The 15,794-nt window shown below is 34.9% G+C and overlaps 1 protein-coding gene across 12 annotated transcripts in view; it reads right to left on the bottom strand.

The window, feature by feature from the left end:
• The window catches only part of LOC143247263 (uncharacterized), a 34,187-nt gene that overhangs the window by 5,483 nt on the left and 12,910 nt on the right, over positions 1–15,794 (bottom strand). For 10 of the 12 annotated variants that reach the window (XM_076495013.1, XM_076495020.1, XM_076495012.1 and 7 more), the window contains 5 exons: positions 15,074–15,104; positions 14,742–14,805; positions 6,903–7,584; positions 6,040–6,159; positions 3,679–3,729 (listed from right to left, as the gene is read on the bottom strand). In XM_076495013.1, coding sequence (XP_076351128.1) covers positions 3,679–3,729; positions 6,040–6,159; positions 6,903–7,584; positions 14,742–14,805; positions 15,074–15,104 — 948 coding nt within the window. Of the gene's footprint in view, positions 1–3,678; positions 3,730–6,022; positions 6,160–6,902; positions 7,585–14,741; positions 14,806–15,073; positions 15,105–15,794 lie in introns of all 12 variants that reach the window. The other 2 variants (XM_076495019.1, XM_076495009.1) reach the window with 1 other exon arrangement.

The following is a 15,794-nucleotide window of genomic DNA, read 5'->3' as shown; positions in this document are numbered from 1 at the left end:
CCTGATCCAGCTTCCACTGGGGCATGCAGGTAGGGTGGCATCGACCATGGCCAGTCTCTCTCAAAAGTATAGGAAAATGATCACTGCCTCGTGGATTACTGTCAACCCTCCATGAAAAATGGGAGAATAATGAAGGGAGCAAACTGAGAGATCAACAGCAGTAAAGGAGTGACTAGGTGCGTGAAAATAAGTAGAAGTACCAGTATTAAAAAGAGAAAGGTTGTAATCAGAGAGCATATGCTCTACAGAGCAACCCCTCCTATCAATAACAGCACTTCCCGAGAGGGGATGATATCCATTAAAGTCCCCCAGGATTAGAAATGGAGATGGCAACTGTTCAACGAGAGCATCAAGATCTGATTGATCATATGTCTCTCCAGGGAACAGGTAGAGAGAACAAACAGTGATGGTATAACCTAAGGAAACACGGATGGCTACGGCCTCCAAGGGTGTGTTCAGTGGCAAAGACAGGGTGGGCACATGCTGATCAACCAATAGTGCCACCCCTCCATGTTCTTGTCCATCACACAGCCTGTCATTTCTGTACAGAGAAAACTGCCAAATGGTGACTGTACCAGCAGGTTTTAGAAATGTTTCTTGTAAGGAAAGACATACAGGATGGTAGGAAGCAATCAGTGTTTTGATATCATCCAGATTAGAACGTAAACCTCAACAGTTCCATTGTATCAAGGTGGCCATTTTTAATGACGAGTAGGCAAAGTGGCTAGAGAACCCTTCTGTTTAGGGCCATGTCTTTTTTCCTTACTGTCCTTAGTCGGAGGAGGTCTATCGACCTAGATGGATCCTGCCCTGGGTCGATTGGGCAGGTCTTTGTTATTGGAAGGGGATTCCAGTGACTGAGGATGCAAACAAATGATTGCAATGATGGCAGAAAAAGATGTATCAGAAGAAATGCTTATATTTGAAACCAAAGGATGTGGATCTTGAGGTTTTTTGGAATGTATGGGAGGAACAGAGATGGGTGTGGAATTCAATTCATCAACCTTTTTAACCATGGAGGTCAATAGGCTTTTCATTTGTTTTGAAAATGATTCTCTTGGAGGCACAGAGAGATCTGTCTGCACTCCCACTGTAGTTGTGGAAGGAAGTGCAGCAGCATATGTACGAGATGGAGTGGTGGACAGCAATTTCCAAGCCTCATGATAACTAATGTTATGAGTCATTTTCAAACACTGCACCTCTTTTTCCTCCAACCATTTTAGGCAAGAACGAAAGTAGGAATGGTGAAACCCATTGCAGTTGACACAATGTGGGTCTTTGTCACACTCATAGGCATCGTGGTCCTTGCCACCACAACGAGCACATATCAGGGAACCACAACATGACGTCTTTGAGTGGCCAAATCTCTGACATTGGAAACATTGGAGAGAGTTTGAAATGTACGGCTGTACCCTGCAAATTAGATAACCTGCCTTGATGGTGGCAGGTGCACGTGGTGATATAAATGTCAAAACGAGGTTATTTGTCGGCAGTGTAACTCCATCTTTGCAAGTGGAGATGCGCCTCATTGCAGAAACTCCTTGAGTGGAGAGACCAGCAAGAATTTCTGACTTGGGAAGGTTCTTCAAATCCCTCTCAACAATAACTCCTCATGATGAATTCAAGGTAGCATGGGGGTAACCTCAATAGGTATATCCCCAATTGCCTTTGAATTCAAGAGGAGTTCACTGTGTTGGGTTGTGGATGTTTCAACCGATATGTCTTCAGATCGAAGTTTCTTTACTGACTCTGGATAGCCAGCAAGACCCTGTAGTCCCTTCTGAATAAAAAAAGGGACATTTGCCCTAAAGGTTTTTCTGAAAGAGAATGTAATATAAGAAAATGAGGTATGTGTGTTACAGATGTTGAAGATTACTGCTCAGTCTTCAAGACGTGGTCGTTTACCTATTGACTGTTTTTAACTATTTTATTTAAATAATTTGAAGGAGGATACATAGGAAAAAAGGAAAATTTCGGTACCCACTGACCACACCCACCATGGAGCCCTACGAGGGGATGCACTACAATGTCATGCAAGGACAATGCAGCAATGCCAGGGTTTCGTAAGCACTATACCCAAACACCAGCATCAGACACAATGTCCACAACACCCATTGAAAACTTCCAACACTGGTACTTGGTTCACTCTAGCCCAAGTGGATCAGTCGACTGAACCAAGGGGGGCCACCCAAAGGCCACCCGTCTACAGGAATTCAAAGCCAAAGTGGTGTGCTAGGGTTGGACCCCTCAACCACCAGGATCCTCTCCTCCCCTTCACGGGTCACCATGCACGGCAAACATGTGGGTAGATGTTTAGATCCCAGAGGAGGTAAACTGAAAGAACAGAACCTTCCCTGGGAGGTTCCCTCACCACGTACAGGAATCCACATCGACGGGACTGTTAGACAATGTGGTTATCAGAACATCAGAGTTAAAAACTTCAGGCTAAATAGAAAGGTTGATGAGTGTCATCAGTGTGTGTGTTTAAACCTTGGACCTGGATGATAAATATGATTAAGCAAAAACAAGTACTTAATTTCGTGAGGATGAGAAACCCACTTGAAGTAAAAATGTATCTCATGACGGCTAGTATGGGTATTAACACTTTTACCAAAATAAAGCAGAGAACAACATTTCGACCTTCTTAGGTGTTCTTCAGGTAACAAAGAGAGAGTTTTGCAACTGACCGTTACTGGGCAAATGTCTTAGGGACAAGACAGTAAATGGGTATGGGATTGTAGGAGGCATTGCCGGTGGATGTTAGGTTATTAAGTAGTCTAGGTATAAAGTTGTTCCTTTATATTGGTTTAATTTTGGTTTTTAGTTGTTACGTAAGTAGGGCTTTGTTGATTTTGTGTTTGTTTATATTTGTTTCCCTATTTAATATCTTGGTGTTTTCTATGATTTTGTTGTGTTTATTTGAGTTGCAGTGTTCAAAAACAGGTAAAGGTGTTTTTTTTTTTGTTGTTCTTTGAATCTGGTTTCCATTTCTCTACTTGTTTCTCCAATATAGAAGTCATGGCAGTTATCACATTGTATTTTATGAATAATGTTGGTGTTATGTTTGTCAGTGTAGTTTTACAACTAGGTTTTGTACCTGGTTTCTGAATAAATTTGGTGTTTACTGGAATATTGTGTTTTAAGTTGTTTTTTTCCAAATGGTAGTTAATTTTACACTGATGTCAGTAATATACAGTATGCAGCAGTGTAAGGTTTTGTAGTTTGTTACATCTTGGGATTTATTATTGTTTGTTTGTTGTTGATTGTGTTGTTGGTGTGTGTGTGTGTGTGTGTGTGTAATTTTTCATCAGTTTTTTGAGGAAATTTGTTAATGTTAAAGAAATGTTTTATTTTGTTAACTTCATCATTACTTTCATCAGGCATACTTTTGTGGCTGTATTTTTTGGTTTTTTAATATGTTGTGTTTTTGTTTTGTTTCATATGCTGAGACCCTCAAGATCATTAGAACTGATACACAATTCAAAACAGAAATCCATAGAAAAATCACCCATACTGAATTATGCATTCCCTCAAACTTAGCATGTAATATACAATATTCTGACAGGAAATTTCAAATAACTGAAAACAACAGAGTTGCAACTGGTTTTAAACATACACATACTACAATATACAGTTTCTATATGAAATAAGTTAAATAAAATAAAACAGAAGACTTACTTTTAGCATCCAAGCCCTTTCCTTGTCTTCGGTAGTCTCCTTGTGACGTGACTGCAAATAAGGTCAATGTGATTTAAATTTCACTAACCTGACTTATTAATACATTATTAGTAAGTTTTATTAATGTATACAAACACCATTCTTGTACCCTGTTACTCATATTATGTATAATGTAAAACATTATTGGCATAAATAAAAGTTTGAAACATTTTATAAATACTAGTTCAAGATTTGAAAAATGATGCTTAGAATTATATAACATTTTTATTTGCCACTTACATACACTATGTGCCTAGTTTATCACATTTTGCCTATTTTATGCAATGTCTGGTTTTCTACATTCTTCTTATGGAACTGTCTTGGATGGTTTGAAACATTTTACCTATTAGATGCACCATTTAGCTGGTATGACACATTATCAATACAAGTTTGGTTTTGCTGACTTGTGATATGTTACTTGTTACTTGTGGTATTTGCTTGGCTTGCCACATTGCACCTACTACTACTACTATTTGGTTGGTTTGCCATATCATAAATATTACTTATGCTGTTTAACTAATTTGTCAAACTCATCTTAGCTCTTAAAATTATACTGAGTTTCTGGTGAAGTATTCAATTTAATCTGTTTATGGTGTTTATACATATGAAATGTATCCATTAAAAACAATTATTATTTTCTTATGATCAGACTAAACCAAATGCTATAAAATAATATCAGGTACAACCATTTCCTCTCACTTCATTTGCATCAAATCATGTATCTGATGTTCCACCATATGATCTGAAATGCAGATGATTGGTTATTCCTCTTATCTTTGTAAATGATCATTTCAGTTCAGAATGTCTCACTCAAATGTGACAACAATATAGCATACTTAAGATCAGAGAACTCAAACATTACTGATGTATCCACAGCCATTAAATTTGCTCAAACACTTCAAGAAAACTTGACCAATTTATCATGTGAAATAATATGTGATTATCCACATATCTGAATTCAGAAACCAATGCATCAGAATACAGTACAAAGATACATAATATGTCCCTTTAGCATATGGCATTAATGTTACAATTCTGTAGAATGCCCATGTTGATAAGTTCAACAATGTTTATTTCAAGCTTCTCTCACCATTATACATGTTTCATTCTTGTATGTCATTGACTTAACTAAATATATATTAGTGGCAACACTGTAAGTGAGTGATATTGAGCCACATTGTAAGGAAAATACATTTCATTGTGTCTAGCCTACAGTTCAGCCAAGTGATGCATCCAGCTGCAGCTACGAGCATCTGATTTAATCTCAGAGCAGGTATCCTATGAAAAATGTTAATGTGGATATAAACATTTGTTAATGATAAAATTTAGAAATTGGGCAAATTTTTAATCAAATGAAGTTTGTTACATAAAACGCTACTGTATTAGTATGCTGCGATTTTATACTTACATTCAAATGATCCACATTTTACTGATGAATCTCACAAAAAGGTAAAATACAATTCAAATCCAGTTTCATGACAGTTCAAACATGTGAAAACAGCCAATACAGCATTACCAATGAAATGTATTTGTGCATTAATGCACAGTGTGAAATCATACAAACAAACAGAAAAATCTTTAGAAAGTTACAGCAGGATACGAAGTATATAAATATTAATAAGCATGCTGTACTCAAAACAGGACATTATCAATCATATCTAGTTTGTTGGTTACTCATAATTAATCCATTCATTGTTTTGTGCAATGGGAAATATACACGTCCCAATCCCAATGAATGGGTTAAGGCTATTTATAATGTATTTCAAATAGTAGTGTGTAAATATTTAGCACTTTTTACTGTAGAAGTTATTACATGACATGTGCTAGTAGTTCCCAAATTATGGAGCATGCCAGGAAAAGATTTTCTATGTCCTATAATTTTTGAAGAAAAGATTTGATTCTAAAAGTAAGAAAAATATCACAAGTAACTCACCTTGTCAGGAGGCATCCCTTAGCATGGTGCTTCCTGCACAATCTCTGAAACTGTTAAGTATTAGGAATTGCATGCACATATATGTATGTTTACCTTACAGAAGTCTGAGAACCACACTGCACTAGGGTAGCCTGAATTTGAAAGGTTTCCACTTAGAAAATAGTATGTAACAAATTTAACTAAACACTGAAATAAGAATGTAAAAATAATTAACTACACTTACTCTCCATTGGCTCAATAAGAGTTTTCTTGCAAGAAGATTGCAGACCACCATCAAGACTGGATCTTAAATATTGTCTTATAATAAAGATTCAGTACGCTTACTATATGAACTAAAAATGTTCATGCTTTGCCTGCTTATAGCTTACACACCTTCGATCTATTTGTACCTCTGTGAGTCCTTATATTCTCTTCCTCATACAGTGATTGAGTCTGTTCTAAACCAATAAAAAATTTGGCAGCAGTGTCAATTTTTTCTTGTTTCTCTTCTTCCATTAAAGGTCTGAATGCTGTATTCAGAATAAAGAAATAAATTCACAATTAGGGTAGTCCTGCTTTTATAAAAATAAATAGTTGTATATGGAATTTCACCATTCATTTTTGTTGTGAAAATATATAACAAGTAAGAACTTGTAAGATTCAAAGTATAAGAAAAGATTTGTCTTTAACCTTGTTGTTAAGCATTACACAAGAAATATATTAATCTCTACATTACACTAAAGCTCTGCTCATGAATACAAAAAGTGCAGGTCAAATTACAGGTAAGTCTTGTAACTTCTTAATCACAGGCAAATATTAAGCAAGAGTAGTTTGTTTTATCTTATTTGTTATGATATGTAAATGGTTTCAAAATGAAAAAGCTATCTGTGCTGTCTATATCAAGGAATTGATACCCAGTTTTTAACACTTTTAGTCTACAGACTTACCACAGAGCCACTAATGGACTAATTCTAGAAAATTGTAAGCCATTTTCGGATTGATTTACAGTAAAAAGTGTCTTGAAAGAAGAAAAAAGAAAAACAATAGATGGTTCTATGAAAAGCAAAAGTAATTTCTCCAGAATAAAACAACAAACATATTCATAAATGTCTCGTATCTGTTAAATGAAATAAAAAATGGAATTTTTAATAACGTGGAAAATACATTTCATTGGTTTTTTTACATCTATCATCCTTTTTAAAATATTTTAGTTTGTTCAAGTAGAGATAAGTTAATGAGCTAACAGCCTTAAAATATAATAAAATCCACTTACAAAGGGCAGAGGGATCATTGAGGAATTCAATAATTTTTTCTTTATGTGGAATTAAGTTAAAAGGATAATCCTGGCTATTAGAATATCCAAGATCTTTCTGGCTATTAGAATATCCATGATCTTTCTGGCTATTAGAATATCCATTATAAGGAGATGAAGGTTTCTTAAAAACTTTTTCTACATTAGGATATTTTTTCTCTTTATTGTTAGTTCTTTCATCCAATAAAACATGTGAACATTCATGTGAAAAAGCACATTCAACACACTTTCTACTATAGTAGTAAGCTGGTGCATGTGTAAAGCATTTATATCCACATATACTGCAGTGATGTTCAAAACACAATGACTGATCAACGGGGGAGTTGGTAAGAAACTTTTCTTCCCAATTGTAGAGAATATATGCTTCTGTTTTTTCTTTGAGTGTTTTACTCAGTAAAATGTGATGTATGTTCTTCTCCTGCAGCATGTTGCACAACTTTTCTTGCCAAAATCTTGCTATATATCTTTGAAATGGTTTTGGTATATAACCAGGAAGTTTCCATTCCTGAGGTATGGTCCATAAATCTCTACAGTCCATATGAACATTACTTTTATCTATTATTTCTGGAGTATTCAACCACCGTCGAAGAAGTTCGCACACAGCACCAGCAAAGCTACTATAAAGTTGAAATTCAAACAATACCTATAATAATAAAAAACAACAACAGGTTTTTTTCAGTTGATTATTCTTTAAGTGTTCTTTATAAACAAACATGTTTTTAAAGTAAGACTACATTTATTACATATAGAAGTAGAAATCTAAAAACGTATTAGCATTTCTTCGGTAATAAGCTTATTATTTATTATAGAACATTATATTTCTGCTTGTACTTTTGTATTTATATTTTATACACAGACAAATCTCATTATGAAAGAAAATATTTTGGTATTACATTTAGTAAAATGGAGTTTCTCAACAATATCTCAATTTATTTTTTAATACAAGTGCTACATTTTAGTATTTTATACTATATAATGGAATTGGAATAAGAAATAAAATTACTTTAAATTTACTTTACATGTCTAGGAAGTATTAGCAATCTGTTAGTATTTTAAAAAAATTACATTTCTTCATACGAAAGTGGAAAATAAACCATATTTACAATAAAATATACATCACTATAGAAAAAATACTACAGATTTTTTTCAAATATCAAAATGAAGGTATGTAGAAATATTCACTCAAGCTTGAGGAAATTATGACAATAAAAACAAAAGACTTCAAAATAATTTTAATTAAAATTAGTAAATCTATGCATAATTTAAAACATATAAAAGTTTAATGTCACCAGTATATTTTATTAGTTTTCTAATTATAAAGCCCATTTATATGATTAATGTAAATAACAAAAAATAAAGAACCAAACACTGACCCCAAGGTACTCCACAAGTAACAAGGGTTCAACTTGACCAGACTGTTAATGACAACCATTTTCCTTATCTCATTTACCTATCCTACAAGCCAGTTAGCTAGACTTTTATCCTAAACCTCATTAATGTAGTTTTCTCAGTTGAATCTTTTGTATGACATGTTATAATTTTTTTTGAAAACCTGAGTACACTAAATCTCACCATTTTCATTATCCAGATAAGAAGCAACACCTTTCTTTTTCTTAATAAAAAATAATATTTCATTAGCTTATTTTGTAAGATTCTCTAGAATACTTCTCACTAAAGAAGTAATACTAGCTGGTCATTCATTTTCAAGCATATTTTATCATCCACTTTAAAAACATATGCAGAAAAAACTTAAGCAATGCAATTCTCAGGCACATACTCACTGTCTACTGACCTACCAAACATAAGAGAGACAGAAAGTCACACACCTGCAACTCTTGCAGAAGTTCATAAAGACAATAACAAAAAATAAAATACATATGATAGCTGTCTAACACATCTTTAATCAGTAAGAACTTCCCCGTAAACAATGATGTTGTGAGCATGTCACATTTGGCAAATATACCAATCGGGGAAGCAGAAATAATAGAGATTTCAATGAGAGATTCATACAAGTGCAAAAATATATTAACACACTTGTTAATACCAACTGAACTTGATAGTACAGGAGAGTAGCGAAGATTATAACCACATGCAGAGGGTCATTTTGCAACACGTACAACCATCTGCACTTATCCATATACAGAGCTATGAACTTGCAGTGTGACACAATGATAACATTTCCAACTTTGCAACTGAACATGTACATGCATTTCATCAATAACATAAAATGTAAAGAATGCACAGAAAGAAAAAATACAGTATACTGAGAAGATACCTAAAACACAGATTTACGTTTAAAAACCTAACGAGCTCTAAAATATTAAACTTTAAAATGAGTTTATTGTGTTTACCTGGATGTTTTTTGTTTTATTTTTATAACATATCATCTTTGTTTCATCAAGAATCCGTGACGTGTAGTATTAAAAATGTGAGGAAATGAGTGTAGAAACGATTTGAAAAGGAAATTCGAAAGTTTTAATGGAAGGTTCTAAAATATTATATTACTCGAATGGTGCACTGTTTGGCCAAGATGAATAATTTGGTAAGTACTACACTTAAAAGCATGATGATACATTAATTATAAAGAAATTTGGATAAAAATAAAAATTGACTACACCAAACATAAAAGTAACAATGTGTTAACAAAACCAATCTTGTGCAATATACTATCTAGAACTTCTTAATTTTGCAAGTCAATTCAGAATAAAGTTAAAGCATTTTTTGATTAAAGTACTTTGTTGGATGACTAGCAGGTAAGTTTAAAAATCAGCGTTAGTCACTTGAAGATGGCCTTTCCGGTTCTGGTTTTGAGTTATATGACATCACGGCCATTTTCAGAAAGTAAGGTAATAAAAGTTTTAAAAGACTTGTAGCACAATTTTAATTATAACTCACCAGGATGACTAACAGGTAGTTCAAACAACAGCGTTAGTCACCTTAAGTTAGCCTTTGCAGTCCTGGTTTCAATTTATTTGACGTTACAGCCATTTTCTAATTTCAAAATGAACTAAACGTACTTTGATTCTTAAAAGGGAATGACATTAAAGAGGTTTAATGTATAAATTAAAAAACTTAAATAGTAGAAGATTAATGGCCTTTAAAAAACTAAACACATTTCCAAGGTGCACAGTGTCACCATCATCAATAACACTGTCTAATATTACGGATAAACCTTGGGACAGAACAAGTTTAAAATGATGCCATTGTTAAGAGTCATAATAATGGCAAGAAAGTAAAATGTGGCTTACTGTGACCTAAGTGTTACACAAACTACACATTGGTGCATCAGTCGCAGATAAAGGAAAATAATGAGTTAAAAAACTGTGACCAATGCATAGTCTAGTTAGAACAACTTCCTCTTTCCAATCCTTACAGCAGCAATATGGCCAAAGTCCAATAGAGGGTTTTATTTGGAAAAATTTGTTGCTCATTCCAAGTCGACTGCCAACTGGCACGGAGCATAGCTTTGAGTACAGGACCATAGTCCATGTATGGAACAGGAACAGCAGTGATAGTGCCAGAGCAGACGGATTTAGCTACGGTGTCTGTGAGCTCATTCCCGCAAATACCAATGTGGGCAAGCATCCAGAAAAACTGGATATAAGTAAATGTTGATGAGAAATGGGCCAGTTGGTTTTGAATATCAGAGAGAGCAGGGTGTGAACTAACATGAATCAATTCCAGGGCCAGTAGAGAACTAAGCGAGTCAGTATAAATAGCACAATTTGAGTACTGTTTAGCTTCTATGTAATCCAGGGCAAGAGAAATAGTGTGCAGTTCAGCAATGAACACAGAAGCTGTAGGGGGGATTCTGCAAACAACACAGTCACCCAGTATCCAGAAATACTGGATAGAAGTAGATGTTGAAGAGAAATGGGCCAGTTTGTTTTGAATATCGGAGAGAGCAGGATCGGAGAATAAGAGCACAATATATCTGTAGCATAGAACACTGATTTGCTCCCCAAGTGGTGGAAGAGAGGACATGGAGGATGTTCAGTGCTCTTGTACATTTGACCTGTAGCTGCTTGATGTGTGGTATAACAGTCAAAGATAAGCCCCAAGAACTTTGTCTCAGGGACCACAGGCAGCACAACTTCACCAATACAGAAATCAGGATCAGGGTGAATACCCCGTTGGCAGTAAAAGTGCATGCAGATGGTTTTAGAGAGAGAGAAGTTAAAGCTGTTTGCTGTGATCTACTTCAGTAAACAATTGAGGGCAATCTGTAGCTGCCACTCAATACACCTCATATTTGATGACTGATATGAGATGTGAAAGTCATAGATATAGAGCCTGTTTGCAACAGTGAGAGGGAGTTGTTCAGTGATGGCATTAATTTTTATACTGAAAAGTGTGACACTCAGAACACAACCCTGAGGGTCTCCAAGTTCCTGTAGAAAAGAACGGGAAAGCATTGAACCCACACAAACTTGGAATCACCTGTCCATTAAAATATTTTTAATGAAAGTGGGTAAATGGCCACATAACCCATACATATGAAGGTCTCACAAAATACCATACCTCCATGTTGTATCATAAGCCTTCTCAAAATAACGTTTCAAGTCAAATCAGGTGGTCCATGGTGGAGTGCTGTCATCGGAACCCACACTAGGTGGGTGAGAGAAGGTTGTTTGGTTCCTTGAATCAAACAAGATGAGCAATAACCATCCTCTCTCAGGTCTTACAGAGACAACTCATTAAAGCAATTGAACAGTCGTTTGAATGAATTTTGGGATCCTTCCCAGGCTTAGAGAAAAGTAGGGCAATAGCCTTGTGCCAGGCATCAGGAAAAACATTCTCCTGCCAGATCTAGTTAAAAGCAATCAGAAGAATAGCAAGAGAGGCAGGAGAGAGATGGCACAGCATTTCATAATGTACACCATTAGGTCCAACTGATATACTGCCAGACCGATGAAGGATCAGTTTGAGTTCCACCAAAGTAAAGGGACGATTATAGTCATAGAGACAATCAGCTCAAAAGGAAAGAGGTGATTGCTCTGCCTGAGTCTTGATGGCTAAGAAGGTGGAAGAAGAAGTGCTAGATACCTGGCAAAAATTTTTACCTAGAGTTTTGGAGATGTTCCAGGTATCAATTACTTCCTGGCCATCAGAGAGCAAGATCGAGAGGGGGACAGAATTATATTGCCCACTGACCTTTCGAATCTTGTCCCATATGACTTTGGAACTAGTGGTAGAATATATGCTGGTTGTGAACTTAATCCAAGATTCCTTCTGGCTTTGATGTCTCACCCTCTGAGCATAAAAACAGCTGAAAGATGACTGTATCAGCAGGTTTCAGAAATGTTTCCTGTAAGAAAAGACATACAGAATGGTAGGAAGCAATCAGTGTTTTAATGTCATCCAAATTAGAATGTAAACCTTGACAGTTCCATTGTATCAAGGTGGTCATTTTTATTTATGTGTAGGGGAATTGGGTGGAGAACCTTTCTGTTTATGACCACGTCTTTTTTCTGTCTTTATTCGAGGGAGGCCTATTGACCTCCATGGATTCTAGCAACTGATGATGTGAAGAATGATTGTTTTGGGGTGGAAAAAGAAGATGTACCCAAGGAAATGCCCTTACCTGGAACCAAAGGATTTGCTTGAATGTAGGTTAGGGCCAGAGATGGGTGTTGAAGTTGATTCATCAACTTTTTTAACCATAGAGTTCAAAAGACTTTTCATTTGGTTTGAGAACGATTCTTTTGGAGGCACAGAGAGATCTGTCTGCACTCCCACTGTAGCAGTGGAATGAAGTGCAACAGCATACATCTGAGATGAAGTGGTGGACAGTAACTTAGAGCCTCAGGATAGGTAATGTTATGAATCATTTTTCAAATGCTGCACCTCTTTTTCTTCCAACCATTTAGGGCAAGAATGAAAGTAGAAGAGGTGAGAGCCATTGCAATTGATGCAATGAGGGTCCATTTCACACTCATAGGTGTCATGATCCTTGCCACTGCAATAAGCACACATCAAGGAACCATGATATGATGTCTTCAAGTGACTGAACTGCTGACACTGGAAAAATCTGAGAGGGTTTGGAATGTATGGCTGTACCTTACAATTAAGATAATCTGCTTTGATGGTGTTAGGTGAACGTGTTGATGTAAATGTCAGAATGAGGACATTGGTTAGCATCATAATTCCATCTTTGCAAGTGGAGATACATCTCACTACAGAAACACCTTGTGTGGAGAAACCAGCAAGTACCTCTAACTCAGAGATGTTCTTCAAATCCTTCTCAACACTCCTCGTGATGAATTCAAAGTAGCATGAGGTATAACCTCGATAGGTATATCCCCAATTGCCTTGGAATGCAAAAGGAGTTCACTGTGTTGAGATGTGGATGTTTCCACCAATATGTCACCAGAGCAAAGCTTCTTTACTAACTTTGAGGAGCCAGCAAGTCCCTCTAGCCCCTTCTGAATGAAAATGGGAGACCTTTACTCTAAAGATTTGTATGAAAGAGAATGTACTGTGAGAAAATGAGGCACAACAAATGTTACAGAGGTTCAAGATTGTTGCTCAGAATCTTCAAGATGTGGTCATTTACTTACGAACTGTTTTCTCACTATTTTATTTAAGTATTTATTTGGAGAATCCATAATAAAAAAGGAATATTTCGGTGCCCACTGACCCAACCCACCATGGAGCCTTGCAAGGGGACACACTACAATGCCAGACAAGGACACTGCAGCAACGCCACAGTTTTGTGAGCACTGTACCCAAACACCAGCATCAGATACAATGTCCATAACACCTGTTGAGAGCATCCAACACTGGTACTTGTTTGACCATAGTATAAGTGGACCAGCCAAATGACCCAAGGCTGCTGTCTACATGAATTCAAAGCTAAAGTGGTGTGTTAGGGTTGGATCCCTCAAACACCAGGATCCTCTCCTCCACTTCACGGGTCACCACACATGGCAAACACAGGGGTGGATGTCTAGTTCCCACCTTCTCTAGGAGGTCCCCTCACCATGTACAGGAATCCACACCGAGGGGCTCTTGATAAAGAATCACATAAGCTTTCTCTGATGACTGACACAATAATTTATTGATTTGCCACTGATTTTCTTTATAAGTGTTGAATTCCTATTATGTAACTCAAACAATATTACATGATCTCAACTTTATCGACAATTATGTGTCTCTTAGTTGTAAGCTGACCACATAATATGGTTATTCTGAAACACCATACTTTAAACAAATAATTTGTTCAATTGTAAAGTAATATGCTGTTTACCATCATACCTACTTGATATAAACATTCTGGATGAATATATTTTATTTGATTCCTATGTAATACCACATGTATGTACTCTTGTCTAACAGCAATAACTGTTTTAAGCAACACCAGAAAATGCTAACAATGATGAAACTGTTAGTAAAACAAACTGTTCAAAACATAAAATTCGGCAGTCACTCAAAAAAAACTTCTGAAGCAAATCACATAGCTCTCATTAATGAAAAAATTAAACTTAACTTTGAACAAAATTACTCTGACACTGCACATAACTTGTACCCAAATTTATTCAAATATAAAAGGTTAATTATGACAGTTGCAAAGAATGTTTTTTATATTCTATTAACTTAATATTTTTAACCTTGCATTACTGCAAATCCTTTATGATTTTTCTGTATATATTCTTTGCATCCAAATATCAATGAATGTTAATAATGTACAATTTAAAAAATTCCACAATATTTGATCTTGATAACCAAAATATTTCAAAGTAGTTGGAATAACCTGCCATAGTTTGAATAATAACAAAACTGTTTTTAATCAACACTAACCTTCCAAGCTGGTGGTTTCCATCTATCACTATTAGGTTTTCCAAATATATTTCGAAATGAATCCCTACATGTAAAAATAAAAAATGATTAATTTATCAGAATATCATTATTAATGAGCAATTACCATAAAATATTTATAGTAAAAAATACATTTGAAAGTTTTCTGTAAAAGATGATACTAAAGATATCACATTAATGTTCAACAAGTGACAAAATATTATAGTAAACCATGTTAACAAACTAAGCTTTTCTGTAAAAGACAATACTAATGAAGATCCTATCTCTTCAGATATCTTATTACTCTAATAATCACATTTTGTAAAATAACATACCTTGTTTCTCTTGCATAAAAAGGATCATTTACTGAAAATATATTATTACATAGATTAATGCACTAAAAATTAAAAACACAATCACAATAAAACATTTCTTAATCACCTAGTTTGAGTACCTTATTGTACAACACATAAAGTAACAATTGTACATGTTAAGTCAGTTTTCAATCAATAAATTGCATGTACATTCTCTCTCCCAAGATATTCAACCACCACCTTACTTTTGTTAATTGACTTCAGACACAAAATATTATAGATATTTTCACATAAAAAACATTTTTATTTTATATCAAAATGTGTCAGATATTACTATCATGAACTTCTATAGTTAAAAGCTAAGAATATGAAACATATCATGTTAAAACATATATTCTAACCAAGTATTCAATTAACACAGTGTAGCTTTCTTTATGTTTTATTTTTTAGTATCACACTTATGACAATGATATAAGAAAATTACCAGAAAAATGTTTCATCACACATATCATGGTTAAAGACTTTCCCATTTCATCACCTTATTTAGGCAATTTCTACCACAGTATTCAGTGCTGTTGTTTATTGCCATAAATGTATTTTATGATTACACATTTATTGTTTGATTTCAATTTTCAATTAAGAAAAAACTTTTCTATATTTTCTATTTTTAAAAGGAATATTTTTGTATCTCTAATAACTGTATGCTAAAAAACAACAACAATACACCATCAAATACAAACTA

The sequence above is a fragment of the Tachypleus tridentatus genome, chromosome 3 (genome assembly GCF_004210375.1).
Source record: "Tachypleus tridentatus isolate NWPU-2018 chromosome 3, ASM421037v1, whole genome shotgun sequence".
Lineage (NCBI taxonomy): Eukaryota > Metazoa > Arthropoda > Merostomata > Xiphosura > Limulidae > Tachypleus > Tachypleus tridentatus.
This window is presented reverse-complemented; position numbering and strand designations above follow the sequence as displayed.